At 41.2% G+C, this 14,214-nt stretch overlaps 1 protein-coding gene across 1 annotated transcript in view; it reads right to left on the bottom strand.

Annotated features, from left to right (window-relative positions):
* Kntc1 (kinetochore associated 1) overlaps positions 1-14,214 on the bottom strand; it is a 73,727-nt gene that overhangs the window by 33,613 nt on the left and 25,900 nt on the right. Inside the window, exons 23-39 of the mRNA XM_038345609.1 lie at positions 13,631-13,687; positions 13,438-13,539; positions 11,649-11,768; positions 11,407-11,550; positions 10,705-10,803; positions 9,509-9,612; positions 9,271-9,370; positions 8,403-8,537; positions 7,718-7,837; positions 6,317-6,389; positions 5,519-5,586; positions 4,569-4,849; positions 3,794-3,966; positions 3,171-3,268; positions 2,379-2,517; positions 1,178-1,234; positions 185-348 (exon numbers count right to left, since the gene is read on the bottom strand). Of these exons, the coding sequence (XP_038201537.1) occupies positions 185-348; positions 1,178-1,234; positions 2,379-2,517; positions 3,171-3,268; positions 3,794-3,966; positions 4,569-4,849; positions 5,519-5,586; positions 6,317-6,389; positions 7,718-7,837; positions 8,403-8,537; positions 9,271-9,370; positions 9,509-9,612; positions 10,705-10,803; positions 11,407-11,550; positions 11,649-11,768; positions 13,438-13,539; positions 13,631-13,687 (2,034 nt within the window). The remainder of the gene's footprint in view (positions 1-184; positions 349-1,177; positions 1,235-2,378; positions 2,518-3,170; positions 3,269-3,793; positions 3,967-4,568; positions 4,850-5,518; positions 5,587-6,316; positions 6,390-7,717; positions 7,838-8,402; positions 8,538-9,270; positions 9,371-9,508; positions 9,613-10,704; positions 10,804-11,406; positions 11,551-11,648; positions 11,769-13,437; positions 13,540-13,630; positions 13,688-14,214) is intronic.

Here is a 14,214-nt window from a genome sequence, read left to right as displayed (position 1 = left end):
ACAGAATTAATAAAATCCTCATGCTTTTACATCCAGCTTTGGTGTGAGAAGTGCTCTCTGGGGGCGACTCCTCCTTGGTGTTTGGACTCTAGGGTCCAACACAATGAGGCCAACAGGAGATTGGCTTGCCAGAGCTTTTGACACTAATCACCCAAAGTCAAATCATTTATTATTAAAGCCGCACCTTTTCACTCAAACTGATACTCATGACGTTTGACATAGAGTGCTGCAGGCAGGTGCCAAAGGAACCGACCACGAACCTTAGGGCCAGCTCCCACTGACTGGATTCTTGAAGGTTCTGGAGCAGAGTAGAGATGGAACTTACAATGGGGAGAATAAGGCTGTCTCCTGCAAAGAGAGAAGATGATTTTTTAATAGTTGCAGATTTTAACAAAAAGAAAAACAACTCATATGGATATTTACTTATTTATTTAATGTGTATGTATGTGTGTCGGAGTATGTGTGTGTGCACTACGGATGTGCAGAAGCCTTTGGGGGTCAGAAGAGGGTGTCAGGACCAGGCGGTGGTGGCTCACGCTTTTAATCCCAGCACTCAGGAGGCAGAGGCAGGTGGATCTCTGTGAGTTCAAGGCCAGCCTGGTCTACAAGAGCTAGTTCCAGGACAGGCTCCAAAGCTACAGAGAAACCCACACACACACACAAAGAAGAAGAGGGTGTCAAAGTGAACTGCAGTTACAGGGTTGTGAGCCTCTGGATGGGTGTTGGGAAATTGAACCTGGGTCCTCTGTAAGAGCCACCCCTCCTTTTTTTAAAAAAAAAAAAAAATAATGATCACTGTTGTGGGAAATTGCTCTCAGGGATGGCCTACTTCCTCAAAGAGGCAACAGCAGTGGAGATCATTCCCAAAGCCTTGTGAGAGAGCTGACACACGACTGCTAACGAGACTAACAGCAAACAGGAGAATAACTTAAATCCACTTGGTCATAATATCCATTTTTTTTTAAGTTTAGATGCTTAAATTATTGGCAGGTAAAGATAAATCACATAATTCTCTGACTTCTGAAAATTTAACAATGAAATTATTAAATAATTACATCAAGAATTTTATGACAAATTCATATTCAAAACTTCAGTATGTATGAATTTATGCTTTATATTGACATTTGCGTATTAGTAAGATTATATTATAATATTATACATTTCTAATTGTAAATACCTTTGCTAGTGGAACAGTATGGCAAACTTGTAGAATCCAAAGGATGTCTTTTCCTTTCTACAAAAGAGAAAAAGAAATGAACTAAGACTAAATAACATAACTCTTACAAAGCCCCAAACTCAGCTATTATTAAAATTGTAAACATCAATGTTGTAAAGCAGCAATTGCTTTAAGAAGCAAAACAAATTACAAAACTCAGAGCTGAGCATGGTGATACATGCCTGAAATCCCAGCACTTAGGGAGCAGAAAGGTTGCAAGTTTGAGGCAAGCCTGGGCTATACAGTGATATCCCATCTCAAAACAAACCCGAAAAACTAAAACCAACCAACCTAACAAACTAACTAACTAACTAACTAACTAATTAAGAAGCCTTAAACTACACATCCAGAACGCTCAGATAAACATGCAACCTAATAAGCAGCACCATGATCATGAACTAAAACTTTATACCCAGAAGCCCTTCATAGCCTTCTAAAGTCACGACCCAGGCATGGTGATTTGAATGAGAAATTTCCCTCATAGACTTGGGTATGAGACTTCTTGGTGCTTAGTCAATGGTGCTGTTTGGGAAAGTTGAGCAGGTACAGCCTTGCTGGAGGAAGTCCGCCACTGGAGGCAAGCTTTGAATGTCTAAAACCAAGCATCATTTTTTTTTTTTTTGTTCTCTGTGCTTCATGGCTGCTTCTGAAGACATGAGTTCTTCTCTCTCTCTCTCTCTCTCTCTCTCTCTCTCTCTTTCGAGACAGGGTTTCTCTGTAGCTTTGGAGTCTGTCCTAGAACTAGCTCTTGTAGACCAGGCTGGCCTTGAACTCACAGAGATCCGCCTGCCTCTGCCTCCTGAGTGCTGGGATTAAAGGTGTGCGCCACCACCGCCAGGCCTCTTTATTCTCTGGAACCGTATGCCAAAGTAAACCCTGGCTACCATAAGTTGCTTTTGGTCCTGGTGTTTTATCATAGCAACAGAAAGTGACTTATCCACCATCCCAAAGGGTAACGACTACCCTGACTTTGAATACCATGGCCTAGTGTGAACCCATTTTTTTTCTTGTATAAATGAAATCATATGCAGTATGCATTCTGCTGCGCTTGAATCCTTAACATATAAATTTATTTTATTAGATATAGTTCTGGTTCCAAGCATCTATAGCTCCAGTGTTCGTAACACAAAAATAAATAGAAAATGATACAAGTGAGATTTACCTTCAATGGGTACCACTGAGGAAATCAGCTCATAGATGAGTGGCAGCACCACCTGCGACTCAAGAACGATTCCATCTTCACTGAAGAAGTCACTGTAGGACCACTCTTCATATGGATCCTTGTGTGTCCCAAAAGTGGCCTAAACAGCAAACCACACAGAGCAGACAGCAGTGGGTACACTGCAACACATACACCCTTCACCAACCAAGTAAGGGAGCCAGGTATAATGTTTTTATTAATTTTAATTATTTGGAGGTCTGTATGCATCCATGTGAAAGCCAGAGTGCTGGATTAACTGGAGTTGGAACTGCAGACTGCTGTGAGCTGCCTGAGGTGGGCGCGTGCAACTGAAGGTGTGGGAGATGTGTGGGTTATCTGTAAATGTACACAGCTGTGGATGAGGGATTTTAGTATCCACAGGTCCTGGTTGTCTCTGGGGGGAGGGACAGAACTGGAACCAATTTCTTCTGTGCATACTGAGGGAAAGTGATATTCTAGCATTCCTTTCTTTTTGGTGACCTTGCAAAAATATCACTTTGAATAAACCCTTAAGAAAGGGTCAATATCCAGAGAGGCCCTATATTTAAAAAACCAGTTCAAATCAAAATAAACAACTATGCCTGGGAAAGAGAATTGGCTCCACAGTTTTTTCGAGGATGGGTTTCTAGAGGAGAGTAAAAACAAAAGCAAGCGGGATGTCGGTGTTTCTGTGAGCTGTGCAAGTGATGTGAAGCGCGCATGTCAGGCCAGCAGCAGCTTGGCTTATGGAAGTAAAACTCGGAGGTGACTTACTTTGGTCAGAATCCCACGGTCATCCATCTGGCATTGTCTGGAGAGCTCCACAGCGGTTAAAGTGTATTTACTTAGTTCTAAAGCATCCAGCAAAATATCTGAAAGTGAACAGGATGATCAAACCTATCTTATTCCTTTAGAATAATGAAAACAACTTTCTTATAATGATCATTTAAAATCCCCAGGAAGGCTAAAAGGTAGATAGCAAGCTCACCATGTAATTTTGACTAATGTAAATACAGTTCATGTCTGCACTTAAGCTTACCAAAAAGATCAGTGTGGGGAGGCCGGGAATGCCATGACCATACAGAAGCAAATGCCATAAGTAGTAAGAAATCACAGTATTAAAGGGTTTTGGGATTTACTGACTGTTTGTCAGATTGGTAAGGTCTAACTGAGTAGCTCAGAACAGCCTTGGGCTAACGATCCTCCTGTCTCTCAGACAACTAACTCAAGCACTAAAGGGAACAACTTGGCTGTTAATGTTTTAAAACTATAGTATCCTAGTTTAAGAAAGAGAAGCTGTTTCTTGTGTAGTTTCTAGAATGCAGTTATCACAGACAGTGTGTGGGAGATATGGGTACATTAAACCAGAGAGTGTGAAGATCTATACAGCTTGTCACCTGTACTGCAGAGGGCAGCAGCGTGGCACGCGAGATCATGTATCTCAGAAGGAAGATTTAGTCCTACGGGCGCTGTCATTGGGACATCATTAGCCAACATATGACAAAGCTTCTGACACACCAGAAACAGCAGTCTCCCCGTGTCAGCATTGCAGTAATACTTAAGTAAGTCTCTGGAGAGGAAGGAAGTGTGGGGAGTTAGGATCCAGATAAAAACCACACACATTTGTGCCGCTTGCATTCGTATCTAACCACTAAGGCTTTCTCATGGGGGCTGAGAGACAGCTCAGCACTTAAAGGGTACTTGTTGCTCTTGCAGAAGATCCGGTTCCATTCCTAGCACTCCCATGCTTGGTGGCTCACAACCATCTGTACCTCCAGTCCCACCCAGGTGATCTGACACTGTCTTCTGAGCTCTAAGGGTACTAAACATGCACATACATACATACATACATACCAAAACACTCATAAAACCATTAAAACAACACCAACACCAACAAAGAACTTTTTCGTGGTACAAAGTGTGATCCGTTTTCAAAGTACTTTAGTTACCCTTAAGGATCAAGGCACAGGAGCCAACATTTAACAGTCATGTGACCAACTAAGCAGGGTCTACTTTCCTTCCATACCATTATTTTTTGACAAAGAGGCTCCAAAACAGGCTCTCAGGAAACCAATAATCACTTTTGTGAAAACGAAAGTAACCCTGGCCCTATGCCTATCAGTGACGGAAAGGACAGAACAAAAGTCATTTTCTGACAAACTCCAGTGTCACCTGCATTTGCTCAGTGCTGCTCCCACCTTCCCATCCTTTAAGGCTCTCAAGGCCAGCTCTTCCTCCAGCTCTTGTGCAGACACCTGCAGGGCCAGTGCCTGTCTGTGCAGCTTTGACCTGATGCTCAGATCCTCCCCTCTGGCCGGGGTGGGCGCAGGGGGTCCCCTGAGTTTAGGCTCAGCCTGTGCATCTTCATGTGCCTTAATATACTGTTCTCGAAGACTAGCCACCAGGGTGCTGTTGCTGTAATCTTCAAATGGAAGGAAGACCTCAAAGTTCTCCTGTATCAAAGTGAGACAAAGCCCCAAGTTTAGCAGTGTTAAAACCCAGCATTGAGTTTCACCCTCTCCTTGAGAAATTATTCACTTATAAATTAGGAATTTAAGATTTTTATGGCTCAACACTAAAAGTTAGGAAAATAAAAAAACATAATTATGGAGAATGGCTTCTCAATTTTAGCACTCTTGACATTTGGGTCCAGATAATTTTGTGCTATAGGAAGCATTGCAAAAGAGGGGAGGCTTAACTATTAATTTTGGATAATTCTACTCTGGAGAGTTGTGCTGTCTTATGGGGTCTTATGGGTTCAGACTTTCAGCTCTGAGTGTGAAAAAACAGGTGATGGCTGCAGAGCCTTGTGAATGTAATTAATGCCATGGAAATGAAGACAGAAAATCAGAATGGATCATTTTGTTATATGTATTTTACTATACTTTTAAGGAACTAGGAAAATAATATACCAAAACTATCAACTAATACTGGACAAGACATAAATTACATCTCAATAAAGCTGCTGAGAAAGGACCAGTGTCACGGTCCCTGGCAGCGGAGCACACTAGGGCAGGTGCAGACTGGGTCCCTGGCAGCGGAGCACACTAGGGCAGGTGCAGACTGGGTCCCTGGCAGCGGAGCACACTAGGGCAGGTGCAGACTGGTCCCTGTATCTTTACCTGTAAGCTTGCAACCACTTTAAATTGTTTCAAGAACTCTTCAGATTCATCCTTCTTCTGTAGATTGTCTGTAATTAGATTTTTAAAAGTTATAGCAGATGTACAAATTCTCATATGCTATAATTTGATTCTCCCAGAATGTCATGGTAACAGGAGACAGGACTTAAAGTCATCTGAACGAGTTAATCTAGTTATGAATCAACAGATTATTTCAAGACTGAAATCTGAAAAAAGAAACTTCTTTCAGGAGGTAGAAAAGGGAAATTTAAGAGTTCTAATAAAATGGGAGGGGCTGGAAAGGTGAATTAGTAGTTAAGAGCATGCCCTGCTCTTCCAGAGGACCAGAGTTCAGTTCCCAGCACACACATCAGATAGCTCACAATCACCTGTAATGCCAACTCCAGGGGTCTAACTTCTCTGGTCTGCATGAACACACACATACCACATATACACACAATTAAAAATAATAAAATAAAAAGAATGGCAAGTCTTCTAAAACAAATTTAGCCCCCAAAGTAACTCCAAGAGTGTTACTTTCTCAACTGTTTTAAGTCCACGTTTAAATAGGTGAGATTTCTTCCCTTCTTATCGCCAACAGATACGTCAGGTATCTGAACAACGAAAGCTTACCAAAGCAGGTAAACAGAAAGTAAGTCACCTTTATATGCTGCTGTCTGACTATTAAAAACAAAAAGATTAGATCTTTCATATGGAAAAATGGGTAAAATTAGACAACCATAGCCTTGGTAAGCTTTGGGACAAAAACCAAGTAGAGGAACAGAGGGGTAGGGAAACTACCTTTCTGGATATCACACAGGATTTTGAGAATATCCACCGATGTCTTCGTCACAGACATTCTCCAGGCCTTGTCCTAAAACGTGCAAAGTGAAGTCTACTTCTTTACTGATCACTTCAGTTGGACACATAAAACACACATAACAACCATGGCCTCATGGGCTGGGGAATAATGAGAAAGGATTTGCCTAGCACACCTTCAGCATGAGTTTCATCCTCAGTACTACCAAAGAACCAAAACAAGACAATATAGAAGTAGCAAACAAATAACCAACCAAGGAATCAGAAAAATAATAAAACGAGTGATTGAGGAATATGTGTAGCTCTTGTCAGGCAGCTGCAAGGTGAAGGAGACGCACCAATACGGACGTCAGAAATACCAGGAGAGATGTGCTGGCCAACAGTCTCCCGGCTACGCTGTAACTGGCAGACCTTTCTTGTTGAGTCACGCTAAACCCTTGCAAACTTTCTCTGGTAAAAACAGTATAAGGCTAATAAATAGCTTAGGTAATCAAGATGAGTAAATAATTAGGCTTTCAGCAATTACTTTAGAAGAATTAACAACAGAGAGAAGAAAAAAAAAACCGGACTGAAAGACAAAAAGGGATGTGGGATGGAGTGTCAGTCAGTAACAGAGGACATTGGAGACACTGTACTCACCAGTACCACACATATAGAGCACCAGTGGCAGAACAAAACAGGTTTGAGTTGAGGCTCTGCTACTTTTTAATAAAGTCAATTAAGAGCTCATGTTCTACATTTAATCTACAATACGATCTACTTACCAACTTTATGTGAAAAAGGAGACAATTAATTTAAAGCTGGGAGGCATTTCTTAAGGCTTAAATCCAACTATTCTGGTAAATTTTTGTGTGGAGATGAGGGCAGGGGAAGGGTCTTACTGTGTAGTCAAGGCTGGTTTGGAACTCACTGGAGACGAGCAGGCCCGTGACCTCTGCCTGACACTAAAGTCATATGCTACACACCCTGTGACCCTTGGTCTCTTATCGCTAAAGAAATGACGGGCTCTACTGAAGGCATGCTCAGCTTCATTGACTTTTTATTTTCAGATTTATTTATTTGTTTGTTTGCTTGCTTACTTATTTATTATGTTTACTTATTATGTTTGTTTGTTTGTCTATTTATTTATTTATTTATTGTGTATACAGTGTCCTGCCTGCATGTATGTCTATACACCAGAAGAGGGCACCAGATCTCATTACAGTTGTTTGTGAGCCAGCCAGTGCTCTTAACCTCTGAGCCATCTCTCCAGACACAATGATTTCTTTTGAAACAAGGACTTATAATGGAGCCAGTCTGGACTGGAATTCAAGGTTATTATCCTACCTCCCTTGCAGATTTCCAGATGTGTGCATCAACAACACATCTCAGTGAAACCCTCACCTCTTCAGAACTGTCTGGCTCTTCTTGCAATGCCAGTCGAGCCCAAATGATGACTCTTTCTGCAGTTTTTTCGGCTTCAACAGGAGACAGCGACCTCAGTAGTAGGAGGCAGTCATCTGCCTGTGAACAGGGTTAATAAGAAAAGAAATAAACATCTGGTCCTCACAAGGAATAGTTTGTATATCGTTCTGTCTTTTCTACTTGAAAGTGAGAAGAAATTTCTCATCTGCACTGTCCAATGTGAGGACGTGGGCTCAATTAGCAGAATGGGAAACAAGATGAAAAGATCTTTTTGAAAAAAAAAAAGATTAGTTTAATATTTTTAAAAATCTGAGGGCTGGAGCTGAGTAGTAACCCTAACTCTTATCCTAACCCTAAGTGGTGGTGCACACCTTTAATCTCAGCACTCGGGAAGCAGAGGCAGGTGAATCTCTGACTCCGAGGCTAGACTGGTCTACAGAGTGAGTTCTAGGACAGGCTCCAAAGCTACTGAGAAACCCTGCCTAGGAAAACCAAGAAAAAAATTACACATACACACACACACAACACACACACACACACACACACTATATTTTCATGTTGATATAGCTTATTTATTTTATTTTGTGAAAGTAGTTTGGACAGTTTAGATTCTGTAAAGATTTAGTCAACAAAACAGCCCCATGACAATCTAAATCTTTCAAACCTGTTCTCTGTCAATCAGATCAATAATTCTTAGACTGTAGATTTCATCATCAGACAGCCTGTATCCCTGGGCCACTTTCAGAGCATCTTCTAAAGAAGATGGGATATCTTGCTTGAGAATGTATCGGACCACCCTCTGAAAGAGATAAGATTTATTTCTTAACATGAAGACTCATAAAACTCAGAAACCATTTGCTTATGAAAGCAAAATGCCTTAAATATTTTTAAAATGTAGCAAAAAACCTAAACTGGACCTAAGGTTAAAACATGATTTATGGGTCCAGCAAGATAGGTCAGTGGGGAAAGGTACTTGCTGCCAAGTCAGAGAGTCTGAGTTCACTCTATAAAGCTTACATGCTAGAAAGAGAGAACCAAATGCTCTGAGTTTTCATGGCACATATGTGACCCACTCCCATAAAATAAATCTAGCTCTGCTAACTTTTTAAATATGAAAATCTTCTTCTGTTTTTTTTTTTGTTGTTGTTTTTAGAGACAGGGTTTCAAATCCAGGACATTGTGCGTGCTAGGCAAGTGCTCTACTGCTGAGCTACATGGCCAGCCCTTTGAGGACTTTGTTTTTTAAGACTTTAAAAAAAGTAGGGCTGTGGTGGCGCACGCCTTTAATCCCAGCACTCGAGAGGCAGAGGCAGGTGGACCTCTGTGAGTTCGAGGTCAGCCTGGTCTACAAGAGCTAGTTTCAGGACAGGCTCCAAAACTACAGTGAAACCCTGTCTTGAAAAACCAAAAAAAAAAAAAGAAGAAAGAAAGAAAGAAAGAAAAAAAGAAAGAAAGAAAGGAAAATCTTCAGTCACCTCCCATGCTGCTCTAGAATTACAAGAACAGAGAGGAACAAACCAACTAGCACTTACCATTATTTCCTTGTTCAAGAGATTCACCTCTCGTATTCCATAACCCCGCAAAAGTTTCTTCATCTCCATTAGTTTGTAACTTTCCTGCAATAATTTGACCCTAAACAAAATGTTTATTAATAAACTGGTATTAACATGACTATGAAAAACAGTCGACGGTAAACTTAACTGGCTGCCAACTCAAAGCATGAAGCTGGTGCAGGGCATGGACACATCATTTAGTGTTCTGCAAACTTACTTGGGGTGGTTCATTTCCAGGTGCTGTTTCACCAGCTGCTCCACAGCTGCACTCCAGGGAACCACCGCCTTGTACATTATCTTCAGCACAGCGTCAAAGATGAGCTACAAAGAGAGCAGTCAACAGGAACAATGACCACTTCTCAGACGTACCTCTCATGTAAGGGATAGGCACTGCAGACATCAGGTATGGGTAGAGTGAGAGCATTTGATCCACATGCAAAGCATATATTTCCTTCAATTGTTACACACAAGGAACAATTTCAGAGGCTGGAGAGATGGCTCAGCGGATAAGAGTACTTGTGTCCCCTGCAGAGGACCTGAATTCAGTTTCCAGAACCCAATCAGGTAGCTCACAACCACCTGTTAACTCCAGTTCCAGAAGATCCAACACCCTTGTCTCACTTCAACAGACAACAGGCACAGATACAGTACACAAACAAAACAGAACATTAATACACAAAATAAAATAAATAAATCTAAAAACAAAACAAAACCCAACAGTCCTGTTATTCAGAAAAGTACCTAGGGTGTTGTTAGTCAACATCTGCAGAGTTCTTGTGTGCTCCGCTGTCTCCATACTTAAGAGTAGCATCCATAATTGATATATAATCTTTCAGTTTTTGAGAAATTTATACATGCATACAATGTATTTTGGTCACATCCACCCCCATTTACCTCCTCCAACCCTCCCCCAACCCCGACTCAAAAGGATCTTAACTTCATGTCTCTCTCTCTCTCTCTCTCTAAACCATAGTCAATCAGGGCTGCTCTTATATTTTAAATAATTATTTACCTATCTTTTATTGCTCTCCCACACCAAGGCTTCATATATGACTTACCATCCTGTGCTGGGACTACGAGCACATGTGTCCCTGCCTTATAATGAGAACTAATGATAGCAGGAGATCGCTGTAAAGCTCGGCACCAAGCTAAGAGTTTCATTTCTGAGTAATCCCAGCTCCTGAACAGAGAGGCATTCAATAGACCACAGAAATTCTTTTGGTTTTGGGAATGGGTGCATTTTCATAATCAAGGGAAATAGTATGGTTTTATCTTTTTTTTTTTTAGATTCTACAAAAAATTTCACTAACAAATACTTGTCACTTTTATGACCAAAAAATAGCTTAAGAGTCCGTGTTCAAAAGGAAACTTGTTACTGCAAACAGGAAAACCCAACAGTCAGTGTTTGCTTACATCTGTGTCAGTCAAGCATCGTATCACTGCCATGGCCTTTGCTTCCCATGCTGTGTCAAAGAGTGTCGCTGACTTTGAGCTGCACCTCTTTAGTAAATCCTAGGAAAGAGAAACATACATGTTTTCAAATATCAGAAACTCTCAGTTTGCAAGTGGTGGCGCACATCTTTAATGAGACAGACCAAGTGTGGACTCCGGAGGCCTGATCCTTAGCACCTTCTCCTGTTCAAGCCCAGTATGTATTGAGCTTCTACTCCTAATACCCCATACTAGTCCTCTGGGAAAAGTCCTACTGTTCTCTTTTTCTTTTTGAGATGGGACTTCATTATGCTGACTAGCTGGTTTTGAACTTGTGGTCTTGAGTGACCCTCCCATTTCAGTCTCTCTAATAAGTAGGAGGTTCTCCGATGGTTAATAGTAGAATTAGCTTACATTCTTGATCAATTCAGCTGCCTCATAGGTGCCAGTGGTAAAGCCAGGCATCCCTTACAGAGTCAAGCATTTACATGATCAAGTACTGCACAGAATTCAGAAACAGATAAAGGCACTTGCGACCTGAATTAGATGCCCAGGACCCATGTGGAGGAAGGAGAGAACTGAGTCTCATATGTTGCTCTTGACCTTCACACATGCACCATGTCTGCGACTACGCAGTCACACATTCAGATATGAATACTTAAAAAGTTAAAAAAAAAAAATCACCTCTATATAAAGCAAAAGCAGCTCTTCCTCTTGCAAACTGTGTTCCCGCATGTAAACTCTCACAGACTTCTCAAGGACAGAGGGGATCAGCTCTGGCGCCGAGACCCTGTCAAACATCCGGAACACTATGGTGGTTGTATTTTCCTGTAGACAAGACAAGGAAGACAGTGTAAATGATGCAGAGTCCGGCCACAAGTGGACACAAAAAAAACAAAAGGATGCTCCAGAGTATGGAACTCTACCTTCTCAAACTCAGAGAGGGCCAGCTTGCAGTTGTATTTCTTATGCAGTGTGATCAGCTCCTGCAACTTGTTTACTAGTATCTGTAACTGTCGGACTTCCTCTGTGTTTTGATATTCTTTCTAAAACAAAAGCATTAACTTCATTAAGGATACAAAAGTATGATTGAGAAACACAGTCAAACTTATTTCAAAGAAATAAGTACTGGCCACAAGTAGATAGAGGAGGAAACCAGAATCTAAAATTTACTTCTTTAGAAAAACATTGAGAATTAGCAACAGGAGGGCAATTGTTCCAAAACCCAAATATAAACTCTCTCCCTCTCTGTCTCTGATGGCACAGGCTGGACTTGAACAAGATACACAGCCAAGGATATCTTTGAATTTCTGAGCCTTCTGCTGGCATCTCCCACACCCTGAGATTACAGGTATGCACTAACATACCCAGTTTACATGGTGCTTGGGACCCACCCAGGGCTTGATGCATGTTCAACAAGCACTATGCCAATCAACCTACAAGTTAGCCATCATAATACATATTTTCAAAGGTCACTTTTGTCTGGGGCTAAAGTGGTGTGGGACAATGGTCTGTATTCTGTCAATTGTATTTTAAATAAACACTGATTTGCCAATAGCAAGGCAGGAAGTATAGAAGGGACAACCAGACAGGAAGTAGAAGCGGGTCAAGGAGAACAGAAGAATTTTGGGAAGAAGGAGGTCCTAGTCTGCAGTCCTGACCTAGCCACAGAAGAAGCAAGATGTAACTGCCTCGCTGAATAAGGTACTGAGCCATGTGACTAACATAGGCAAGAATAATGGACTAATATAAGTTATAAGAGTTAATGGGGGGAGGGCTGGAGAGATGGCTCAGAGGTCAAGAGCACTGCCTGATCTCCCAAAGATCCTGAGTTCAATTCCCAGCACCCACATGTCAGCCCACAACCATCTATAATAAGATCTCGTACCCTCTTCTGGCCTGCAGTCATACATGCAGGCAGAATACTGTATACATATTAAATAAATAATTTTTTTAAAAGAGTTAATAAGAAGCCTGAGCTAAAGGGCTAATCAGTTTATAACTAATGTAGAGCTCTGTGTGATTTCTTTGGGACTTAACAATTATGGGAACCAGGCAGGACAGAAAACTCAGTCAATACTAAAGTAGAGAAAACTTCACGAGAGATTTTATTGTACAGTTTTCCTACTATAATTCATGTTTTATTGTTTGAGAAACCTCAAAAAAGAAATTAGAAATTTAGAAGCAACTAGCTCAGTAATAATGCAGCTCGCCTCCAGAACTACATTTCTGATTGTGATTCCCCTTCTAGCAGTGCTTTTCAGTGTCGAGATGCCCAGAGAAACTCAGAGCCTCGTCCATGAGACGAAGGTCACATCTACATCTCACTACTTTTCAGATTGACAGGAGGTCCCATTTTTTCTACATCAGAAGGCTTCCTGATTTAAAAAAAAGTAAAAGAAGCAGATATGACTGCTACAGACCCATTCTTATATGTCATTTTTAGTCTTTTAAAGGATTCTGAGACGCTGCTTTTGCAAAAAAAAAAAAAAAAAAAAAAAAAAAAAAATCCCGATTCTATCACTAAGAATGTTTTTATATATTTCTATTTTGGCTGGCTCAGTGTCGACGGACTGCACTGAAACAGGCTGCAGTTGCAATACAAACAACAAAAAAGAAGAAAGCATTTTCCCTTCGGTGGGCCGACACAGTGACACAGGCACATCCTCGGCCATGGTGTCATGCTTCACCATGGAATTTGTCTGGACAACATACCAAGGAAATCCAGAGCCAAGAAGATGCAAATCCAACTTTCTCTGCTTCTTCAGCTATGAAGAACACCTCTGCTAGCTGAAGTCCATTTTCCGGCCAGTTTGCCTTTTAAAAATATAAAAGACCGTTAAAAATCAAGTTTGAAGCTGCTGTAAGGGAGCAAATGTCATTGTCATGTTTAATACGCAAATATTACCTTATCAATCAACTCTAAGTTCCTGGATGCTTGTTCCAACCATTTTGCAAGAATGTTCTGAAATAGATACATCACTTAAAAATGAAATTGTCAATAAATCTTCACACCCACAAAAATTTCTATAATCAGTTTTTTTTTTCTTTTTTTGGTTTTTCGAGACAGGGTTTCTCTGCAGCTTTTTTAGAGCCTGTCCTGGAACTAGCTCTTGTAGACCAGACTGGCCTCGAACTCACAGAGATCCGCCTGCCTCTGCCTCCCGAGTGCTGGGATTAAAGGCGTGCGCCACCACCGCCCGGCTTATAATCAGTTTTTAAGAATTTGTAAAAAATGTATGTGAGTGCATGTGTGTGGCTGAGGCAGAGGGCATCAGAGCTTTGGATGCTGGACCTGCAGGTGATTGTGAGGCATAAAATATTAGTACTGACAACTGAACCCAGGTCTTCTGAAAGAGCAGAATGTGCTCTTGAGTCTTAAGCACCGAGCCATCTCTCCAAACCTGTAGTCATCTAAGTTACTTATCAGTTACACAGCTGGACACTGAACCCAAGACCTCAAACATGCTAGCATGCTAATCAGTACTCTAC

This window comes from Arvicola amphibius, chromosome 10 (assembly GCF_903992535.2).
Source record: "Arvicola amphibius chromosome 10, mArvAmp1.2, whole genome shotgun sequence".
Taxonomy (NCBI): domain Eukaryota; kingdom Metazoa; phylum Chordata; class Mammalia; order Rodentia; family Cricetidae; genus Arvicola; species Arvicola amphibius.
This window is presented reverse-complemented; position numbering and strand designations above follow the sequence as displayed.